The following is an 18,199-nucleotide window of genomic DNA, read 5'->3' on the forward strand; positions in this document are numbered from 1 at the left end:
TGTAGCCATTGGTCCAGTTTGGGGGTGACTGCCCCGAGGGCCCCGATGACCACAGGCATGGATAGCTCAATAGATAAGGCATCAGTATATCACCCGAGAGGGCAGGGTTCGAATCCAGTCTGGGTCCTTAGGCAAGACCCTTCAAGCTACTGCCTACCTCATACCATGAGAGACACAAAAATGCATAACATGCCGGCTCAGACGTCGCCCGGCCAAACAAGGTCTGCGTCAGGTGTTGGGGAACCAGAGCACCTTGATGACAAATGGGCTACTGGAACAAGACGGAAATGGGCGAGAGATGAAAATGTGGATCTGTTGGAATATATATATATATATATATATATATATATATACACACACACCCATATATATATGTGTGTGTGATTATCTATCTATCTATCTATCTATCTAAGGCATATCATTGCCCAAACAGATTTAACAACAAAAAAAATCACTACTTTTTTCTTTCCGAAACATATTTTAGGCAAAAATAATAAAGAAATAATAATACCACTTTTAGCAAAACAAGAAAATGACTTAAGCCATTATTTTAGGAAGGTGACAATAAGAGATAACGTGTACAACCTAAACACATCCTATGCCATTTACCTCAATAATTTTATATAAAAATGAAATTAAAGCAACAACCGAAAGAGACCCAGGAGGGTTAAAAAATCTTTTTTTTAAAATAAACTTTATTTACAAATAAAGCATATACAATTGCAGACAGTAGCATGCTCGCGGTGCTGGGGTAACAAATCCACAAGATTCCATGAGAAAAAATAAAAAATAACAGTTTACAAATCAAATTCATCACTTAAGGTTATAAGTTTCATAGCTTTAGAGTTGGTGCACATTTTTAGAGTCTAAAAAACATCTTACATAAGCTCTAAAAACAGTAAGGTTGGTTTATTCTTAGCAAATTTACAGGCATGTATGTGGAACTTAGAATAAGAATAATAGAATAAGAAAGTTTATAATATATTCTTTCCAACAAATACTATTATTGGAAATACCAAGGAAAACATATTTAACATTCAAAGGAATAATAATAAATGTATATTACATTTCCGACTAAAGAAAATATTGAAGTCACACCAAAACGTTTTGCTGAAAGAGCATTCCCAAAACAGGTGGGTTAATGTTTCTTGTTTGATGTGACAAAAGGAACAAAGAGGATCAATATTTGGAATATATTTATTCAGTACTGAATTTACAGGGTAACACCTGTGTAAAATTTGAAGAGAGCCCTCCCGTACTTTATTTGAGACAAAAAACTTTCTTGGCAACAACCATGTTTGTTCCCAATCAATATCTAAATAAAGATTGTTCCAAAAAAAGATTGAAGCAGGTTTGGTAATAGTATTCCTCTGGATTATCTCTCTGATATGTTTATTTCCTGTTTTAATACTAAGTAACGGGTCTGAATTACCAATAAATAACTGTGGAGAGCTGGGATATTGGACATGGGCTCTACCTGAGGTTGATATAAGAAATTTCAAACCTGCTAAAATAGCATCGAAAACAACAGCAAATTCTTTAGGGGTCACAGGGAATTTATATTAACAAAGAAACTCACCATAATTAAATAGTTGACCATCCTCATTAAACAATTGTTTTACAGATAGAATATCATTATCCACCATCATTGATCCATTATCATTATCCATTATCCATCCAAAAGTTCTGATGTAAGCCCATCTGTACCAGGAGATTCATTTGATTTAAGACTATTAATAACTTCTTTAATTTCATCAGGCGTGATTGGAGAGTCGCATAATATTTTATTTTGGTCACCAATTGTTTCTGTGCCACTTAAGGAATTAAAGAAATAATCATGTTCCTCGGGAGAATGTCTAGACTCATACAATGATTTGTAAAAAGTTTCACATATATTTCACATATAGTTCCTTTGTCAACAATTCCATCACCAAGTGAAAGACATAATTAGATCACGTATGTTTTAACATATTTATATTTCGTAATATGTTTAATACCTCCTATTACTACTTTTCGAAGTAGGCTACTATTAATCTGACAAGCCTGATCAGGACGTACTGTATATCCTAATGTTCTGAATAAGACTATCTGGCATTAACATGTAAGTTTTGGCTTTATTCTTAGCACTAGAGAATAAAAGGCCTTCCCGTAACTGTGTCCCAACCAACTTGCAACACAAAGTTACACCCTTGATACACAACTACTGTATGTGTAATTTGGAGAGAAAAAATTGGTGCATTTAAAAAAGTCCAGAGTGACACCTCTTCGCTCTGTTTCAACCCATCTCTGCTCGCAGCCACAGGTTGCTCACCTGTACGCATATCGAGCTTTCTGTAGCAACCGGTGGCTGCGAGCGAGCGCGCGCGCTGCCATTCCAACACATTTTCTGTGCGTGAAGGAACGAAGCTCACGCGGCGACGTTTATCCGGAAAACTCCGCCTGCCCTGACGTCGCCATCAGCAACAGCATTTAACCCAGGTCGTGACTTCAAACGCAGCACTTGTTCCAGCAGGAAAACGGCGTTGACAGTAGATATGCTGGCGGTAGCGCCACGTCAACTAAAACAAACTAAAGCGTGAACAGGACTTTGCCGTGTTATTAGTCTGTTAGTCTGCGTTTTAACACCTGTCACCATGCTGGACCCGTCCTCTAGCGAAGACACGGGCGGGGAGTCCGACCCTGAAGTTACCAGAGAGCCTCCGAGGAAACCGTCCGCCTTCTCAGAGGCAGAAAAGCAGGGAGACAGCGGGCGGGCGGGCGGTCAGCAGCTGCAGTTTGCCGAACCCCCCGGTGAAGGTGCAAAAGACTGCCCCTCTGCGGGTGACGATGAGGAAAAGAAGGAGCGAGAGCGTCTTCAGAAGGAGGAAAAGGAGAGGAGGACCAAGCTGCAGATCTATGTATTTGTTCTGCGGTGTATTTCCTATCCGTTCAACGCCAAGCAGCCCACCGACATGGCCCGAAGACAGCAGAAGGTGAGACTGAACAGCAAGGAGGCTTTAGCTTCTCAGTGCAGGGAATTAATATTGGAGAAGTCTCAACCAAACAAAGCGAACTCTTCTGCTTTAGCAAACCCTTAAAACATCACAATTTTACATGGCTTGAAATGAAAATAATGCACAGAACAGTTCAGCATAGTGTTAACCTCAAATGATTGAAAAACAAATAGTTTCTTTCTTTTCCGCAACACATTAAGTTTATTTGGTTTTCAAACAATCAGTAGGTTTCCAACTTTAAAAGTGCTTCCAAAACATACACACACTGCATAAAGTGTTGTAGATCTAATGTTATGTCCGTTAGGAAATTGTGTAAACATTGTGTATAATGCAAAAACAATTAAAGACACAAATCACTCAAGGGAGTCTGTTATACTTGGCAACGGAGGCGCCGTCAGAACCCTGGAACACTGAGATCTTAGTCTGCCTTTATTCTCACAGCCATCCATCACTTCCCATCAGTCAGCTACAGATCCTTTCCAAGAAATTTGAATATCATGGAAAAGTTGTTTAATAACCATAATTCAATTCAAAAAGTAAAACTTTCATGGGTTATAGAGTGAGGGCCTACAGTTTAAACAACTTCAACTGTTTGTTTGTTTACAGGACATGAATGTTGTAAATTGAGTGTGACACACTAATTATCTACTAAACTCAAAGCACCACCAGATGTCATTAAATTGGTTCATTTGGCTCAGTTCAGTTCAGTTCAGTTCATGCAAACTCCATGCAGAAAGACCCAGGCCCGGGAATTGAACCCAGGACCTTCTTGCTGCAAGACAACAGTGCTCTCAACTGCTCCACTGCACCATTCTCTGGCAGTATCTCTCCATGATACCGTGAGATCATCTGTGTCATTAACATAACAATGTTTTATAAAATAAAATTTTTTTTCAGCAAGAATGTTCAAATTTTATTTAAATTCTATTTCAGTACAAAAATCTAAGATGAAATTAAATTCAGTGTCAAATTTTTAACAGATTTACACAGTGACAAAGGTCTAAAGCAAAGCACAGAAACACCTGCAATATTTTGATGAGGCTGTTTAATATTTAGGCCAGAGCAGCGAAAGCAAAGGCCTGTTGTAATCATACTGTTTACTATTTTTTTTCTTCCACCTAAAGTACGTGGCCTTTTGGAGGCCTTATCATAATCAATAATAATCAAAAACTGCATGAAAATTACGTATTTTAAGGTCGTGCAAAAATCACAAACGGCTCAACAGCGCCACCTGGCAACTTTCAAAATACCCTCCGTATTGACCTCTCTACATTGACCTCTCTACATTGATCTATCTCAACTGGAAACACAGACATATCAGAAACATTATTTCTTTCCTATCTGCTTTATAACTTCGAAGGTACTAAATCCTGATACTGTGTCATCAAGCTCATAACCAGGTTGTGCACATGCTTTCAGCAACGGTGGGGCTTGGTTATTAACTTAGTGTCAGTACGTGTAAATAACTCACAACCCATGTATACCTTGTGTTATGTGATGCAGCTTGGATTGTTCATGTGTTTACTGCTTTCTGAGGAAATGGGATGTAGATGGATGAGCCAAACCACTTTTGGAACCAGTTGTGTATGTATTTGTGACAAGATTTTAACCCAGTGTATGACAAACCTTCAGCTTTCTGAAAATGTACTCTCCTGTTTCCTACAATGCTATTCTAAGGGAAATGGATAAGAATATAAATATAGCAGGATTGGTATAAATTTACTTTATTTGTAGACCAGATGGCACTGTGGATGTCAGCCTTGGTGCTTTGGTCTTTCGTACTTTGCTTGATCTGTCTATTCAGCAGTAATCATACTTTATGACATTTTGTAATTTTTTAATTATTGATAAGATATTCTTTATTGATCAGTCACAGCAACAGAGTATCTTGCTAAGGGGTTTTACTTCTTTTTACTCCAAGCATCAGCTTCAGTCAGGTTCTATCATAGCCTGAATTATTAACTATATTATCCTACAATAAGTTTACTACTAAACAGAGGAGTAATGAAGGGGAGGAACTTCACTACTACTTCACTATGTAGTAGCTGACTGAACTGTCAGGCTACGGTTGAAGAGATGTTGCAGAATCCCACAGAGCTGGTTTGCAACTTCAGGCCTTCAGGACTCCAGGGCTGATACCATCTGGACCTGCAGCCCGGGTCCAGTTCAGTCTCTCCGGGTGCCTTTTCAGTTCTAGATACAGAAAAGTGGGAGGGGGACGCAAAGGGAGCAGCAGCATCTCCTGATGTGATTGAAGACAGACTTGTGGAAGCAGAAGAGTCCATGACTGAGGTGGAAGATGGAACATCTAAGATCTTACAGGAAAGCTGTGGGTCAGAGGAAGATGGGATGTGTGTATGACTGGGGACAGAGAGGATGATGATGATGATGAGTTTGTTCCGGAACTGAACCTTTTGTGGAATGCGTTCAGCTCATTTGCTCTGTGATCCAGGGTTTGTTATTCTGGATTTCAGAATCTGGAAGCATCTCACTGTTCTGGTGCCAATGGTGCTGCCCACACAGGAGTTTATCGTCAGTCACACACTCAGTCATGGCACTGATGGGTAGATTATCTAATCTATCTATTGATTTGATTTATTGTCATTGTACAGTAAACTCTATAAGACAACTAGTAGTACAGCTATTTTTGGGGCATTTATAAACAAACAGTCAAATCAGATTAGACTGGTGTGATCTGGGGAAAAAAAAACCTTTGGTGGGCAGGACAATGGCGTAAATCCCAGGGGGTCGGGACCCCCCCAATCTTGGAAAAGTCTAGAATTGTCCATCCCCCCCCCAAAAAAAAATCATTGGAGAGACATTTGCATCTAAATGGCTTTTCTGCCATTTATCTCAGAAAAAAATAAGAATTAATTTTTAGTTTGAAACGGGAAGGAAGAGCTGAGCAAGTGGACCCAGCTCTGTGTGTGGGAGCCGAGAACAGAAGAGAGAACAGATAGAAATTTACAAAAATGTATGCCTTTATGTCTCACTGTCTTCAATGTAGAGCCTTTAAAACCACAAAATAAAATCTGAATATTTTTCTATAACCACCTTATTCCTGGGAGGCTTACTGGGGAAACGATTATGGGTCTTACTTCAAGACCCAAATCTTAGACATATTAATATCTGATGTAAAGAGCACAGATTCAGGTGATGTTACCACAGTTTGCTTTTATCCTCATTAAAACATGTGTAATACAATGGTAACATCACAATCTGATTATAAAAAATAATGTTATGCCTTTTTTTCTTTTTTTACACCATTTTCCGTAGAATATTGTTGTATACCCCATGTCTATATGGAACTCATTTTTCCAGTCATGTACTCCTCTTTAAGTTTCACTGTATTAAGTTTGTACCTCCTGCTTCCTCTGTTTTCTCTGTAAGGTCAACAAGCAGCAGCTGCAGACAGTGAAGGAGCGCTTCCTGGCCTTCCTCAATGGAGAGACTCAGATTATCGCTGATGAAGCTTTCTGCAATGCTGTGAGAAGCTACTATGAGGTGAGGGGACACAAGCTTCATGTAAATGATTCCTGTATTTCAGAAACAGAAATGTGTGTTGGTCAAAGAAACTCTGATTCTCATCAACCACCTTGATTCTTGTCATAACTACGGACACATAATTCTTTGTTCACTAAGGCATATCATCCTCACTGCCCTCTAACTGCGCAACCTCTAAAAGCTATTCTAGATTATATTTGTGGTTCACATTGAGCTACATAAGCAGAGGAAGTGATGTGGCTTTTAAGCTTGACTCATACCTTGATGAAGAATTGATATAAATTCCGATACAGGCACGCCTGTATCCAGTTTGAGTGAAAGGAGGCGTGCGCAAGCCACAGCGAGACCTGCCAGCCCGGTCAAGTCATTTACAAACAATTATAATGTTTCATTGCCAAGCTACTGTGGCCGACAGGTGCAAACACATAAACGGCGAAACAAGCTGCAAACACATGTAAAAAAACATCAACAACAACAAAAAACAAACAAACAAATGCAACAGAAAAGCTCTGCAAAAACAGAAAATAGAAGCAAAAACCTTCAATGAACAAAACAAATCCAAACAAAAAGGGACACAATCACAAATAAAATCCTACAAAAAACCAAAAACTGACATCATTAACAAACAAAATGGTGCAATTACAAACAAAATGGTGCAATTACAAACAAAATGGTGCAATTACAAACAAAATGGTGCAATTACAAACAAAATGGTGCAATCGGAGGAAAAAGGAGCAAGAGACAGAAATGCTGCAATAGCACAAAGTACGGAAGCCTGTTTCTACGGAAGCCTGTTTCTGCCACTGAGTAAAAAAAAAAAAAAAATTTTTAAATGATCCTGTGGGAACACATTAAGTAACATATATGTGTGTATGTATATATTTGTGTGTGTGTGATGACCGGAGGTTTTTGTAAAATGGATTTTTTTGACCACTTTTTGAACTTGAAATGTCAGATTAAGTTAATTTTTGTTTTTAACAAAGTTGTAAGAGATTTTTAGCAATTATTCTGTTTATTTTTACAAGAAGTAAAGTACAGTATATGGATTTATTCTTCACCAGACAGATGACAGCCTGCAGATCCCTGTTTCTTTGTCTCTAATCTCTGGCTTCTCCTCCTGCATGAATAATTTAGTGATGTTTAAGGCCTCAATTAATTTGAGCAGCAGGGTGGGAGGAAGTCTCCTGCCGATCACTTTATAAGTAATAATTGCTGGCATTTGTGGTGCTCTACAGAATGGAAAAGAACATATAGAAATCAGAAAGCAGGATGATGGAGGACAGCAGTCTGAGGACTAATCTGGAGATTATCGGATACAATAGACCAAGAGCTTCATCCTTTGTCCAAACAGTTGTGCTTTAAACAATTGTTCATTGTTTCAGTTATCATGAACATTGTGAATGTCAGAATGAGATCATCAAGAGGTAGAAAAACCCTGATGCAGGCCACAGACAGAAATGCACTGGTGTGCTAGTGAAGTCGGTGCTCCCCACAGGGTGGAAACCCACAGTTGGCAGGAGTCTATTGGAACCTGGGAGGTGGAGTTGAGGTTGGAGCTCGTTGGAAGGTTGGGACTGTCTCGTTTGGGCAGCTCAGGTTTGCTAGCTTGTTTGGATTTTATTTTTTTGGCACTGTCTCTGGATGGGGTCGGCCCAGTTGGAAAGGCCACCTTAGGTTTTAAAGATCAAGTCATAGCAAAGTATGTCCAGCAAAGTAAATTTTACTTTGCTGGACATAGAGCAAGAATAACTCTTGGGATTACAAAGTTTTCAGACACCTGTACCAGACACGATGGTTTATGGGCCTATTTGTTTTAATTTCTGTTGGAATTGCATGGATTGTTAGACACTTTGTGCTATGAAAAGTATTTTCAGATAATTTTCTTCTGATAAAAAGAACCTTAAATATTTTACTCATAGTCTTTCTTCCCACAGTATCTGAAAGGCACTGTGGGAGTAAGTTGGCTCATTGATTTCTTAAAGACCTCTGGAAAGGTTGGTAATTAATTGACTTGACCTATTTTTGCTGATGTTCTTTCAGTCTTACCAAAATAACCTCAGTGTGGCTGGGACTTATTTGGCTGCAAACAAGCCAGACTGCACTTAAACTTAAACAATTTCCCTTTTTTTCCTTTGAAAGTGTTGACATGTTGAAGCTATTTCAGTGGACCATATGAACAAATAACTAAGTATGTTCTTTCTCTCTCTAAACAGGGTTTTCTGAAGAGTGAGAGAGTTTACCGAATGGTTCAGAGTGGTGGGTGCTCAGCCAATGACTTTCGCGAGGTTTTTAAGAAAAACATTGAGCGACGGGTGCGCAGCCTTCCGGAGATCGGTGGCTTGAGTAAAGAGACTGTGCTGAGCTCCTGGATTACCAAGTATGATACCATCTACTGTGGGGAGGAAGACATGCGGCGCCAACCACAGCGGGCACACCTGAGTGCTGTTTCAGAGCTCATCCTCAGTAAAGAGCAGCTGTACGAAATGTTCCAGCAGATACTGGGCATCCGCAAGTTTGAGCACCAGCTGCTATACAATGCCTGTCAGGTAAGTGGATTTTTGTCAGCAGATGACCTCACCTTAGGGATGCATTAACGTGTTTATTAACTGATATTTTTTAACATGTCAGTAATTGTCCCAGAAGTAAAACTGGGCTAATGTTAACAACCATTTTTTCTTGCGGTTTGGTTTTCTGGAAGGAGGCGTGCAGGAGGTTGGTCATGTCAATGGAATAAGTACATCTTTATCAATATTAAGGAATTATTCATTCAAGCTACTATATCTTGCTGAAAAGTTACTTGTAAATAGTTTTATGTAATTCCAAGGGCACTAAGATATTTGCCCTAGAAACTAACTCTCTATGTTGTGACAGTATGGTATGAGACAAATAAACTGTGAGGAAATTGAACTAGAAACAACCAATCAGAGCCTGAGGCACATCTTGGCTCTGTTGGTCACAATCGTTGTTTAGCGCCACTCACTCTCTCCCATTCCCCCTGTTGCTCTCTGCTAATGCTACAGGTTTTCCCTTTCATCAGATCCTGTTGTGAATGCTGAGGCATTTCAAGTACACACTGATGACATGTACACTCGAAATGTACATGTTGTATTGGCAGACACACACACAAAGACATTTTTCCCATGTTATAAGTGAAACAATCTGCCAATGGAATAAGGACATCTTTATCAATGTTAAGGATTTATTCATTCAAGCTATTATCGTGCTGAAAAGTTACTTGTAAATTAGTTTTGTGTAATTCCAAGGGCACCAAGATATTTGCCCTAAAAACTAAACCAAACATGGTAAGATTTTGTGTTTTTAGCAGTGGAGGCAGAGACCGATAAGTCAGCCAGTTATCTGTTCAAGTCCTGCCCTATCTGATCCAGCTGCTCATATTTATCTAAACCCACATCACAGCTGATTTTCCACCTGCTCCTGTACTCTTAAACTGACACTTAAAAAAGTATTCAAACCCTTCTGAAGCTCCTAGAGCTGGTGCCCCTGTTGAATTATAATTTTTCTAGCTTAACAGACCTTAAACATCACCATTGTTTAACTTCTCCACATGATCCTCATCCTCACAGCCCTCAGCACCTGTCTCAGTTCTTTCATGTTATCCCAGAAGAGTCATCCAAACTCACTGCAGGCGTGCAAAGCTCCACTTGTCCTCTGGACCCCATTTCATCTAAGATTATAAAGGACTGTAAGCAAAGTAAATTAAGCTTGTTACTGCAACCTGCATGACCACAATCCATCCCTCCTTAAGTAAGTACCTGCTGAAATATTGTTTATTGTAAAAAATAAAAATAAAAAGGGGGTAGGGGGAGATTTTTCTGAAAGTATGTGACAATTCAAGTTGTTCTTTCCTGCAAACAAAGTCTGAAGAGTGCAATGAGGGCTTCCAGGTGTAAAGGCCATTAGGAATTAATCTGAAAATCAGAAAAGATGACCAAGAGTATTTCAAAACATCAGAAATGACAGCAGCCAGCAGAAGTGGAATAGTTCAGGTCATGTGAGCTCTCACCGAGTCCCATTCACTTAGATTCTTTTCGGTAGACTTTCTTCCGGACCAATCAGTGAACAGGAGGAGAAGTTGTGGACGATGACATTTGTTTTCTGCAATGTTTTAGAATTGCAGCCTGCCTGTAGTTTTATCAGTGACACCAGAGGAAGTGAAATAAGCCATCCAGTTTGTGTTGGTCACACTTCCAGATATTGAATTAACATTAACAGCCGCTTTGTTTTGATCAACACTTCTTTCTCCACAGTGCAGGACGGTTGTTTACGGTGCAGGCAGTTTCCTGTAAGCTTAATCGTGTTAAACTGGCCCATTTCATAGGTGACAGACAAATGTTAGTGATTATGTGTCACTGCCAGACATTAACAATACCTACACACCAACTATATAGTCTTAAAAAGACAAACATTAAAAGAAAGTTTATTAAAATATATATGTTTTGCACTACAGCTGTGTCATCCTATTTAAAGTGTCCAGAATATTTTATTTTTTTTAATCCTTCATCCTTGACTTGTCATTTTAATTGCTGAAGCTGTTGGTGTGTAGAGCAGTAAAGACAGGCAGCGGTGAGTAAAACAAGAATTATATTTTAAGATGTCACAGCAGGGCTTCCGCATGTCCAAACCAGAAACTTACCTTTTTTAAATTTGCTTCTAAAACAGGGATGTTTTTCACCTTTTAGACAGCGCTCTTCTTTTTTTCTGTTTCATTTTTGTTTGCTTTTTTACAGCTTGACAATGTGGATGAACAAGCTGCTCAGATCCGCAGAGAGCTGGACGGGAGGCTACAGCTGGCTGAGAAGATTGCTAGGGTGAGATCTGGTTTCTTTAGGATTGTGTCAAGCAATTTATAGCACAATATGTGTTTAAAATGAGCCACACATTTAATATTGGCTGCTCATAAATACTTTACTAATAGTTTGAAAAGTTTAGTGTTTGCAGGTGTTTTTATATGTCAAGAAAGTTAAAGGTAACTTTTCTCTGTACATACTATAGGAAAGGACGAACCCAAAGTTTGTCTCTACTGACATGGGGGCTTTGTACATTGAAGAGTTGCGTTCTTCTGTCAACTTGCTGATGGCTAACTTGGAGAGTCTGCCAGTGTCCAAAGGAGGTCCAGACTTCAAACAGAAGCTTAAGCGCTCCTCTATGAACAACTCCTTCTTGGATATAGGGGATGAAGGAGACATACTGTCCAAATCTGATGTTGTGCTGACCTTTAACCTGGAGGTTGGTTAAGTATGCAAGATGCTTGCAACCATAGTATGTATTTTATTATTATTATTTTTTTTAGAAAAACAAGTGGAAGGAAAAGGGCATGGTTTTGTATTTTAATAATGTGAAATACATTTCAGCTCTGCCAAGCCAAGATGTATTTTCTTGTACATGTATAAAATGCCAGATTCTGTTCTAACACTCACAGATAAAAGTCAGTCTGTTGCAAAGGGAACAAAAATGTCACCTGTTAGCAGCAACTAACGAGCTCCATGTATTTATGTTTCCTACATGTCAGATCTAAAACATTTTGACTTTATTTCGAATAAAGTCAAAATGAAAAGGTTGAGGATCAGGTCTGTCTCAGGCTTCTGTGGCGCATTTTTAATATCCTACAATACATGCAGCACACAGAAAACTAAACCAGAATACATCATTTAAAGATGTATTAATCTACTTATTTAAGTCTAAATAGAGGAGGAGGTAGCTCACCTGGGACTTCATGCATAAATGAGTGCGCAGTTTTCACAGTAAAACTTGGCATACGGATAAATTTTGAAAAGTGCGTCGCACAAAAAAATCCGGATGTATAAAGCCGTGCACACGCACATGGCTGCACACCTTTCCTTTATTCATCCCAATTTGCGGGAAAAGGAGCACAGCTGCTGGTCCGCCTGTCGCCACCCATAAATACATATGTAAATGAGTATAAATACCCGGAAATCTGCCACCATGTGAAGCATTAACCATGGAAACACTCTTGTTTGTAGCAGTGTAAGTGTTTATAATAATAATTATATATTTAATTTAAAAGTTGCTTTCAGGGCACATAAAGTCACCTCACAGAAACAAAAATAATACATAAAAAAAAGAGAGATTGTGCAGATGCCTGTTTGAACAGCAGACTGTTCAGCCGGGATTTAAAGACAGTGTGTCAGAGAGTCCTTTGTGGGGAATGTGAATGTTTATTCTAAATAGTAGAATCTTGTGCATAAATTGTACATTTACAGAATAGAGGTGCTTTCTGTCCATAAAGACGCATTCACAAAGGGGGCAAGGCTCAACTGAAGGATGACGGCAGTTGCACCAGTACCAGCACCTGTACCGCCCAGATCCTACTTTAAGTTTTGCTCAGAGCTCCAGGATCAGCACTCTGGGCAATCTAAACCATAACAACATTTCCCAGCAGATCAATATGATCTCTCAACACACGCTCCCTGTGAATCCTTCAATTGGCGATGTTCTCCATCAGACCCAAAGGGGTCCACACCTTTGCGCAGATACTTAAAGTATATACGTGATTGTATACACAACTTGATCACCTTAAAAATAATCAAACCCGACTTGTTTGGAGTTAATCTGCTGATCCAACCTTGTTTTATGTTTTTTGTGAGAATTAAATTACCCCATAGATGCATTCCATGCACTTCTGCGCACAGACCAATACGTAACATTTTTATGAGACAAAAACTGAGGAAAGTACTATTTATTTTCGAGTGAATTTTTTCACCTCCTTTTATTTTTATTTTCTTTTATTTTGTGTGCATGTTAGCTTATTGTCTGAGGATAAATGCGGTTCAGTTTCATTGTTTACGTTTAAACAATAAAATATTAAAATCATGAAAAAAGCATCGGGTTAGATGCTTTTTGGTCTAAATAACTGAATGTTGTCAGAGTTTACTGTATTTTGGTGAGTTTTGACGCTTTGTAGTTTGATATTGTTCACAGAAATAGTTTGCGTGACTGACGCACATTTTCACGCCAGGGGAAATACAGTATGTGCGTATATTTACGCAAACTTTGACGCAAAGTAAATTTTTATAAATACCAACTTGTGCGTAAAATATGGTGCCGCACATTTTTTGTGCCTGTGCACGCTTTATACTGTACATGAGGCACCAGGTGAGCAAAGAAAGAGAAGGTGCAGAAGTTAGATGTCAACAAGGTCAGCACATTAAACTAATTGCTGCCGACTAGGGCTGTTGTAAACAAGTATTTTATTGATTATTCTTATGATTAATCGAATAATCGGATGATGAATTTTTAATAAAATAAAATATCGATTAACATAACAGCACTATTGCTATCGGATATCAACATCAATCCAGTTTTTCATTTTTGAGCATCCCTAACCTGTAACAATAATAGCTCACTTTCTAAACCTGAAGAAAAGTTATACAGGAATCTGAAATTGTATTTAATTTAATAATAAAGAGACGGGCTCACAAATAAGCTTATAAGAAATTTCTACTTCAGCTTTTAGTTAATGTATTCATCTTCAGTCAGTTTAATGGATGACCTCTCACCTTTCCTAGCCATTTATAGCTTTTGTGGGGAATTTGACACCTTCGTTAGTCACACACAGAAACTCATCTACCAGCTATGTACCACCACGATACGCTCCGCCACCCATTTGTTGCGAGCGTGTGAAATTAATGTGAAATTTATTTTCCGGTTCGTCCAGAAAGCTATGCTGTTCTGTAGTTGGTAAACTACAGAACAGCTGCCCGCAGTGTTCAGTCTATCTGCTCACCTGTATAAATAATCCCACCGCTCTCTTCCCCATAGTTCGCTCTCAGCCATCAGCTCCGGAAGGAGAAAGGCTGTCGTACGCCAGGCATCTCGCCAATCAATTTAAGGATGCTTATTGGTCCCCGAAAAACAATGAAAACCCGGACATTATCATCAATCAAAAAAATCCTCCCAAACCGAGCTTAAAAATTGGAAGTTATGCTGCTAGCAGTTAGCAACAATTCATAGGCGGAAGTGAGAGTGCTGCCCAACATAAATAATAACCCGGTGTCGGAGCACGGTGCGCTAAGTAATAAAACATGTTTTAACGAAGCTTCAAGGCAGATAAATCTTCCTAGAGGAATTTTAGTAATTGAGGTTCTCGAATCATTTGAGGAATAGTTACAGTCCTACTGCCGACGTGTTGCAGCACTGAGGAGGACGTGGTACTTGGTGAACTCCATGCCCAGTTTAGGCAGTTTTGGTAAATAATGCTGGCCATACAAAATATTGACACTTAAGAAACTTTCACTTAGGAGTGTACTCACTTTTGTTGCCGGTAGTTTAGACATTAATGGTTGTATATAGAGTTATTTTGTGGGAAGAATAAATTTACACTGTTATATAAGCTGCACACAGACGACTTTTCATTGTGTCAAAGTGTCATTTTGTTAGTATTGTCCCATGAGAAGATATACTGAAATATTTGCAGAAATGTGAGGGGTGTACTCACTTTTGTGATACACTGTGTGCATATATACAGTATATATACAGTATATAGTATATATATATATATATATATATATATATATATATATATATATATGCTTTCAAAAATAAAAATGTAAGTAAGTATTAAAAGTTTTGAGAAGAAAAGAAAATTCTGCTTTCAGACTGAAAATGTGTACTCTTAGATTATGACAGAAAAATTCCTCCATAAACCTGTAGCTGGAACTGCAATGGTCCTTTTTAAAATTATTTTTTATTTAATTTTTTTTCTTTGACAAAAAAAAAAACCCTAATGAAATCAAATTAGGTTTTTGGTTATAATGTGACAACCTGTGCAAAAAACTTGTTTTATCACCTTTACCCGTCTAAGTAAATGTTGTCTGACAATTAATCCTAGGAATAATATTTTAGTATGGATCCTCCCATGTCTGTTTCAGGTTGTCATTGTTGAGGTCCAGGGGCTGAAGTCAGTCGCTCCAAACCGAATTGTTTACTGCACCATGGAGGTGGAGGGCGGAGAAAAACTTCAGACTGACCAAGCAGAAGCTTCAAGACCACAGTAAGTTCGCCTCAAAGGCTAATACTCAATAGCTCTAACGGGCAGCAATAGCCTTTGTGCAAGCAGTGAAGGACAGAATACTCCTGACTGCCTTGTGTGTAAATATTCCCTCTGCCCTCACATCATGTCTCCATGTGTGTGGTTAACAACAGTCGCCTTACTGTTGTAAACTTTGAAAGTTTTTTATGATAGTTTGTGTCTTCCAAAATTCAAATCAGCAAGCTAAGCTTTTTAAATGGTAAATGACTTTATCAAGTCCAATTCACTTCATACTACCTTCAGTCAGTTATGGATTCACACTCACACACGTGATGGTGGTGAGCTACTGGATAGTAGCCACCAGTGACGTGCGGTCAGGGGAGGCAGAGCCTCGCCTGTCATCATGGAAAAATAATATAATGATAAGATAATTTATATTGCTATTCTCACCCTGTGTTTTGTACTATAAAGTATTTATTTTTCATTTAGCTTTACCAATTTTGATTATTTTTCTTAAAAATTGCTGAATTTTCGCAATTTCCCATTCAAATGCTCAGAAGCATGCTGAGCCTCACCTTGGATTGCTCAACCTCTCGCTAACTGCCACTCGTTTAGAGCATGTTCCTCCTGTCGGTACGTCGCCAATACAGTGATGAAAAAACTTTTAATATATAAACTGATTTTCCATCATTAAGCTTTTCTATATAATATACAATGTTTGTGATTTGTGTGCTGAGGAGTAATCAGAAACAGCAGAGAACAGACTCAAGGTGAGGCAGGCAGTTTTCTTGCCTCATGGCAGGGGGTGCAGTTAATGCGTGGGGAGATCTTAAAATCTCATTCCATAAAGCTTGGACAACCAAAACTGTTTCTGTGGTGCTTGTTAAAAGCTCAACAGACACAAAATGGAAAAGCTACTTAAGCCACATTAGCAGGATTAAATTAAATCTCCTGTTTGTTTGTTGTTGTGCAGCGGATTTAGCTCATCTTGCAGGGTTAGCCCAAGGTTGTATTGGGCCTTGAGCAGAATTTTACTAAAGAGCCACTTTTGCTGCTAAAAACATCAGCACCTGTAACAGCATTTCAACATAGATTTAGTAAACTCTAGAAGACGGTAGTTTAATTTGCCAACCTAAAAAGTAATCGGTGATAATTGTAGTTTATTGAGATGCATTTGTGAACAAATGGAGCTCAAACTCAAAGAACTCAAACTCTCTGAGCATCAGATTGTAGCTGTGTTAACAAAGGAATCTAACTATGAAGATTGTTCTAAGAACTTTTAAAAAGTAAACTTGTCAGCTCCTTAAAATCTTACATTTAAATGTTAAGGAATTTAAAGTATTTTAATTTATGTATGCTGAAACCATACAATCAAATTTAATAGAATTGATATTTTCCATGAACAAATGGTAAATTTCTATATCTGTGATCTGTGTTAAAATATTAGCGTTATGGCCTTCTGGAGCCACCTACTTAATTTGGATTAAACAGAAGTGCAAATAATTGGTATTCATATTAATATGAATATCAATTCATATTAATGAATTGATATTTATTGTTTTTAAGACTAGCTGTGGATTTAAATGGCATGTCACTGGCAATGTCTTTCCGTAACATATAATTACCCAGTAATATTTTTACATTTCCTGTCAACTTAATATTTTTTACTACAAAAACACGGTGGGCTGCTGGTGGACTGCCTCGTTGCCCCGACCACCGGGCTTAGCAAGTTTTCTAGGGGAAACCCTGTATTTTTTTATTTTTACCTTACATCAGGGGTGTCCAAACTTTTTGCAAAGAGGGCCAGATTTGATTAAGTGAAGATGCCCGGGGGCCAATAGTTTGTTCAGACATTTTTTAACTACAAAAGTTTCATGCAAATACACACTGTTATAAAACAATTTTCATTGTCACAATTATCTTTATTTTTCAAATGACAAAATAACCAAATATAAGCCACTCAGGCAGATGGGAACAACTCTAAAAACCCAAATTCTGCCTTTCATTCATATCTGGAGAGTCAGATGACATTGAACAAACTGTATAAAATACCTTAAATTTGCATGAGTTTAAAAATATCTTTGCCTCATGAACATTTTAAACAGGAGTTATAAGTAATGCAAAGTTGTCTGTTATTAAATCTTAAAACAAATGAATTTTGCTCTTGTCATTTACAATATCTTTCAGAAAGTAATAGTTTGTGTCACATCTACAGGTTCATAACATCAACAGTAATAACCAAATCTTACTCAAGAGTTTAATAAAAATAAGTGCCATAAATCCAAGTGCATAAATGTTCGATTGGCTCTTCACTGTTGATAGTGACAGATGTTACCGTTCAAAATACTCAATTTCATGTCCTCAACACTCAGTGCTACACTGTTACGTGCCAGGCAAACATTCGCAAATTCTTGCTTCTTCTCAGGGCAAAATGTTCTCCACCATTTTCATAACAGTCTTTGATAAATGTACCTTCAGTAAAAGGTTTGCCATGTTTAGCTATTAACATGGCCACTTCGTAGCTTGCTTTGGTGGTATTTTCTTTTGACTCACAGGCCCGCGTGAAGAATCGCTGTTGTGATGCCAGTGCAGCTTGGAGCTGCTTCAGTTTTTCAGCACGGTCACTCCCTGTTAACTTGTTGTATGTGTTAGCATGTTTAGTCTGGTAGTGTCTCTTTACGTTGAAATCCTT

The 18,199-nt window shown here is 38.3% G+C and overlaps 1 protein-coding gene across 3 annotated transcripts in view; it reads left to right on the top strand.

The window, feature by feature from the left end:
• Positions 1-2,330: 2,330 nt before the first annotated feature.
• The window catches only part of cadps2 (Ca++-dependent secretion activator 2), a 146,454-nt gene continuing 130,585 nt past the window's right edge, over positions 2,331-18,199 (top strand). For 2 of the 3 annotated variants that reach the window (XM_032546225.1, XM_032546241.1), the window contains exons 1-6: positions 2,331-2,972; positions 6,384-6,497; positions 8,711-9,043; positions 11,246-11,326; positions 11,511-11,744; positions 15,407-15,528. In XM_032546225.1, the coding sequence (XP_032402116.1) occupies positions 2,634-2,972; positions 6,384-6,497; positions 8,711-9,043; positions 11,246-11,326; positions 11,511-11,744; positions 15,407-15,528 (1,223 nt within the window). In that variant the 5' untranslated portion in view covers positions 2,331-2,633. The remainder of the gene's footprint in view (positions 2,973-6,383; positions 6,498-8,710; positions 9,044-11,245; positions 11,327-11,510; positions 11,745-15,406; positions 15,529-18,199) is intronic. The other variant, XM_032546233.1, reaches the window with a different exon arrangement.

Source organism: Xiphophorus hellerii, chromosome 2 (genome assembly GCF_003331165.1).
Source record: "Xiphophorus hellerii strain 12219 chromosome 2, Xiphophorus_hellerii-4.1, whole genome shotgun sequence".
In the NCBI taxonomy this organism is placed as follows: Eukaryota; Metazoa; Chordata; class Actinopteri; order Cyprinodontiformes; family Poeciliidae; genus Xiphophorus; species Xiphophorus hellerii.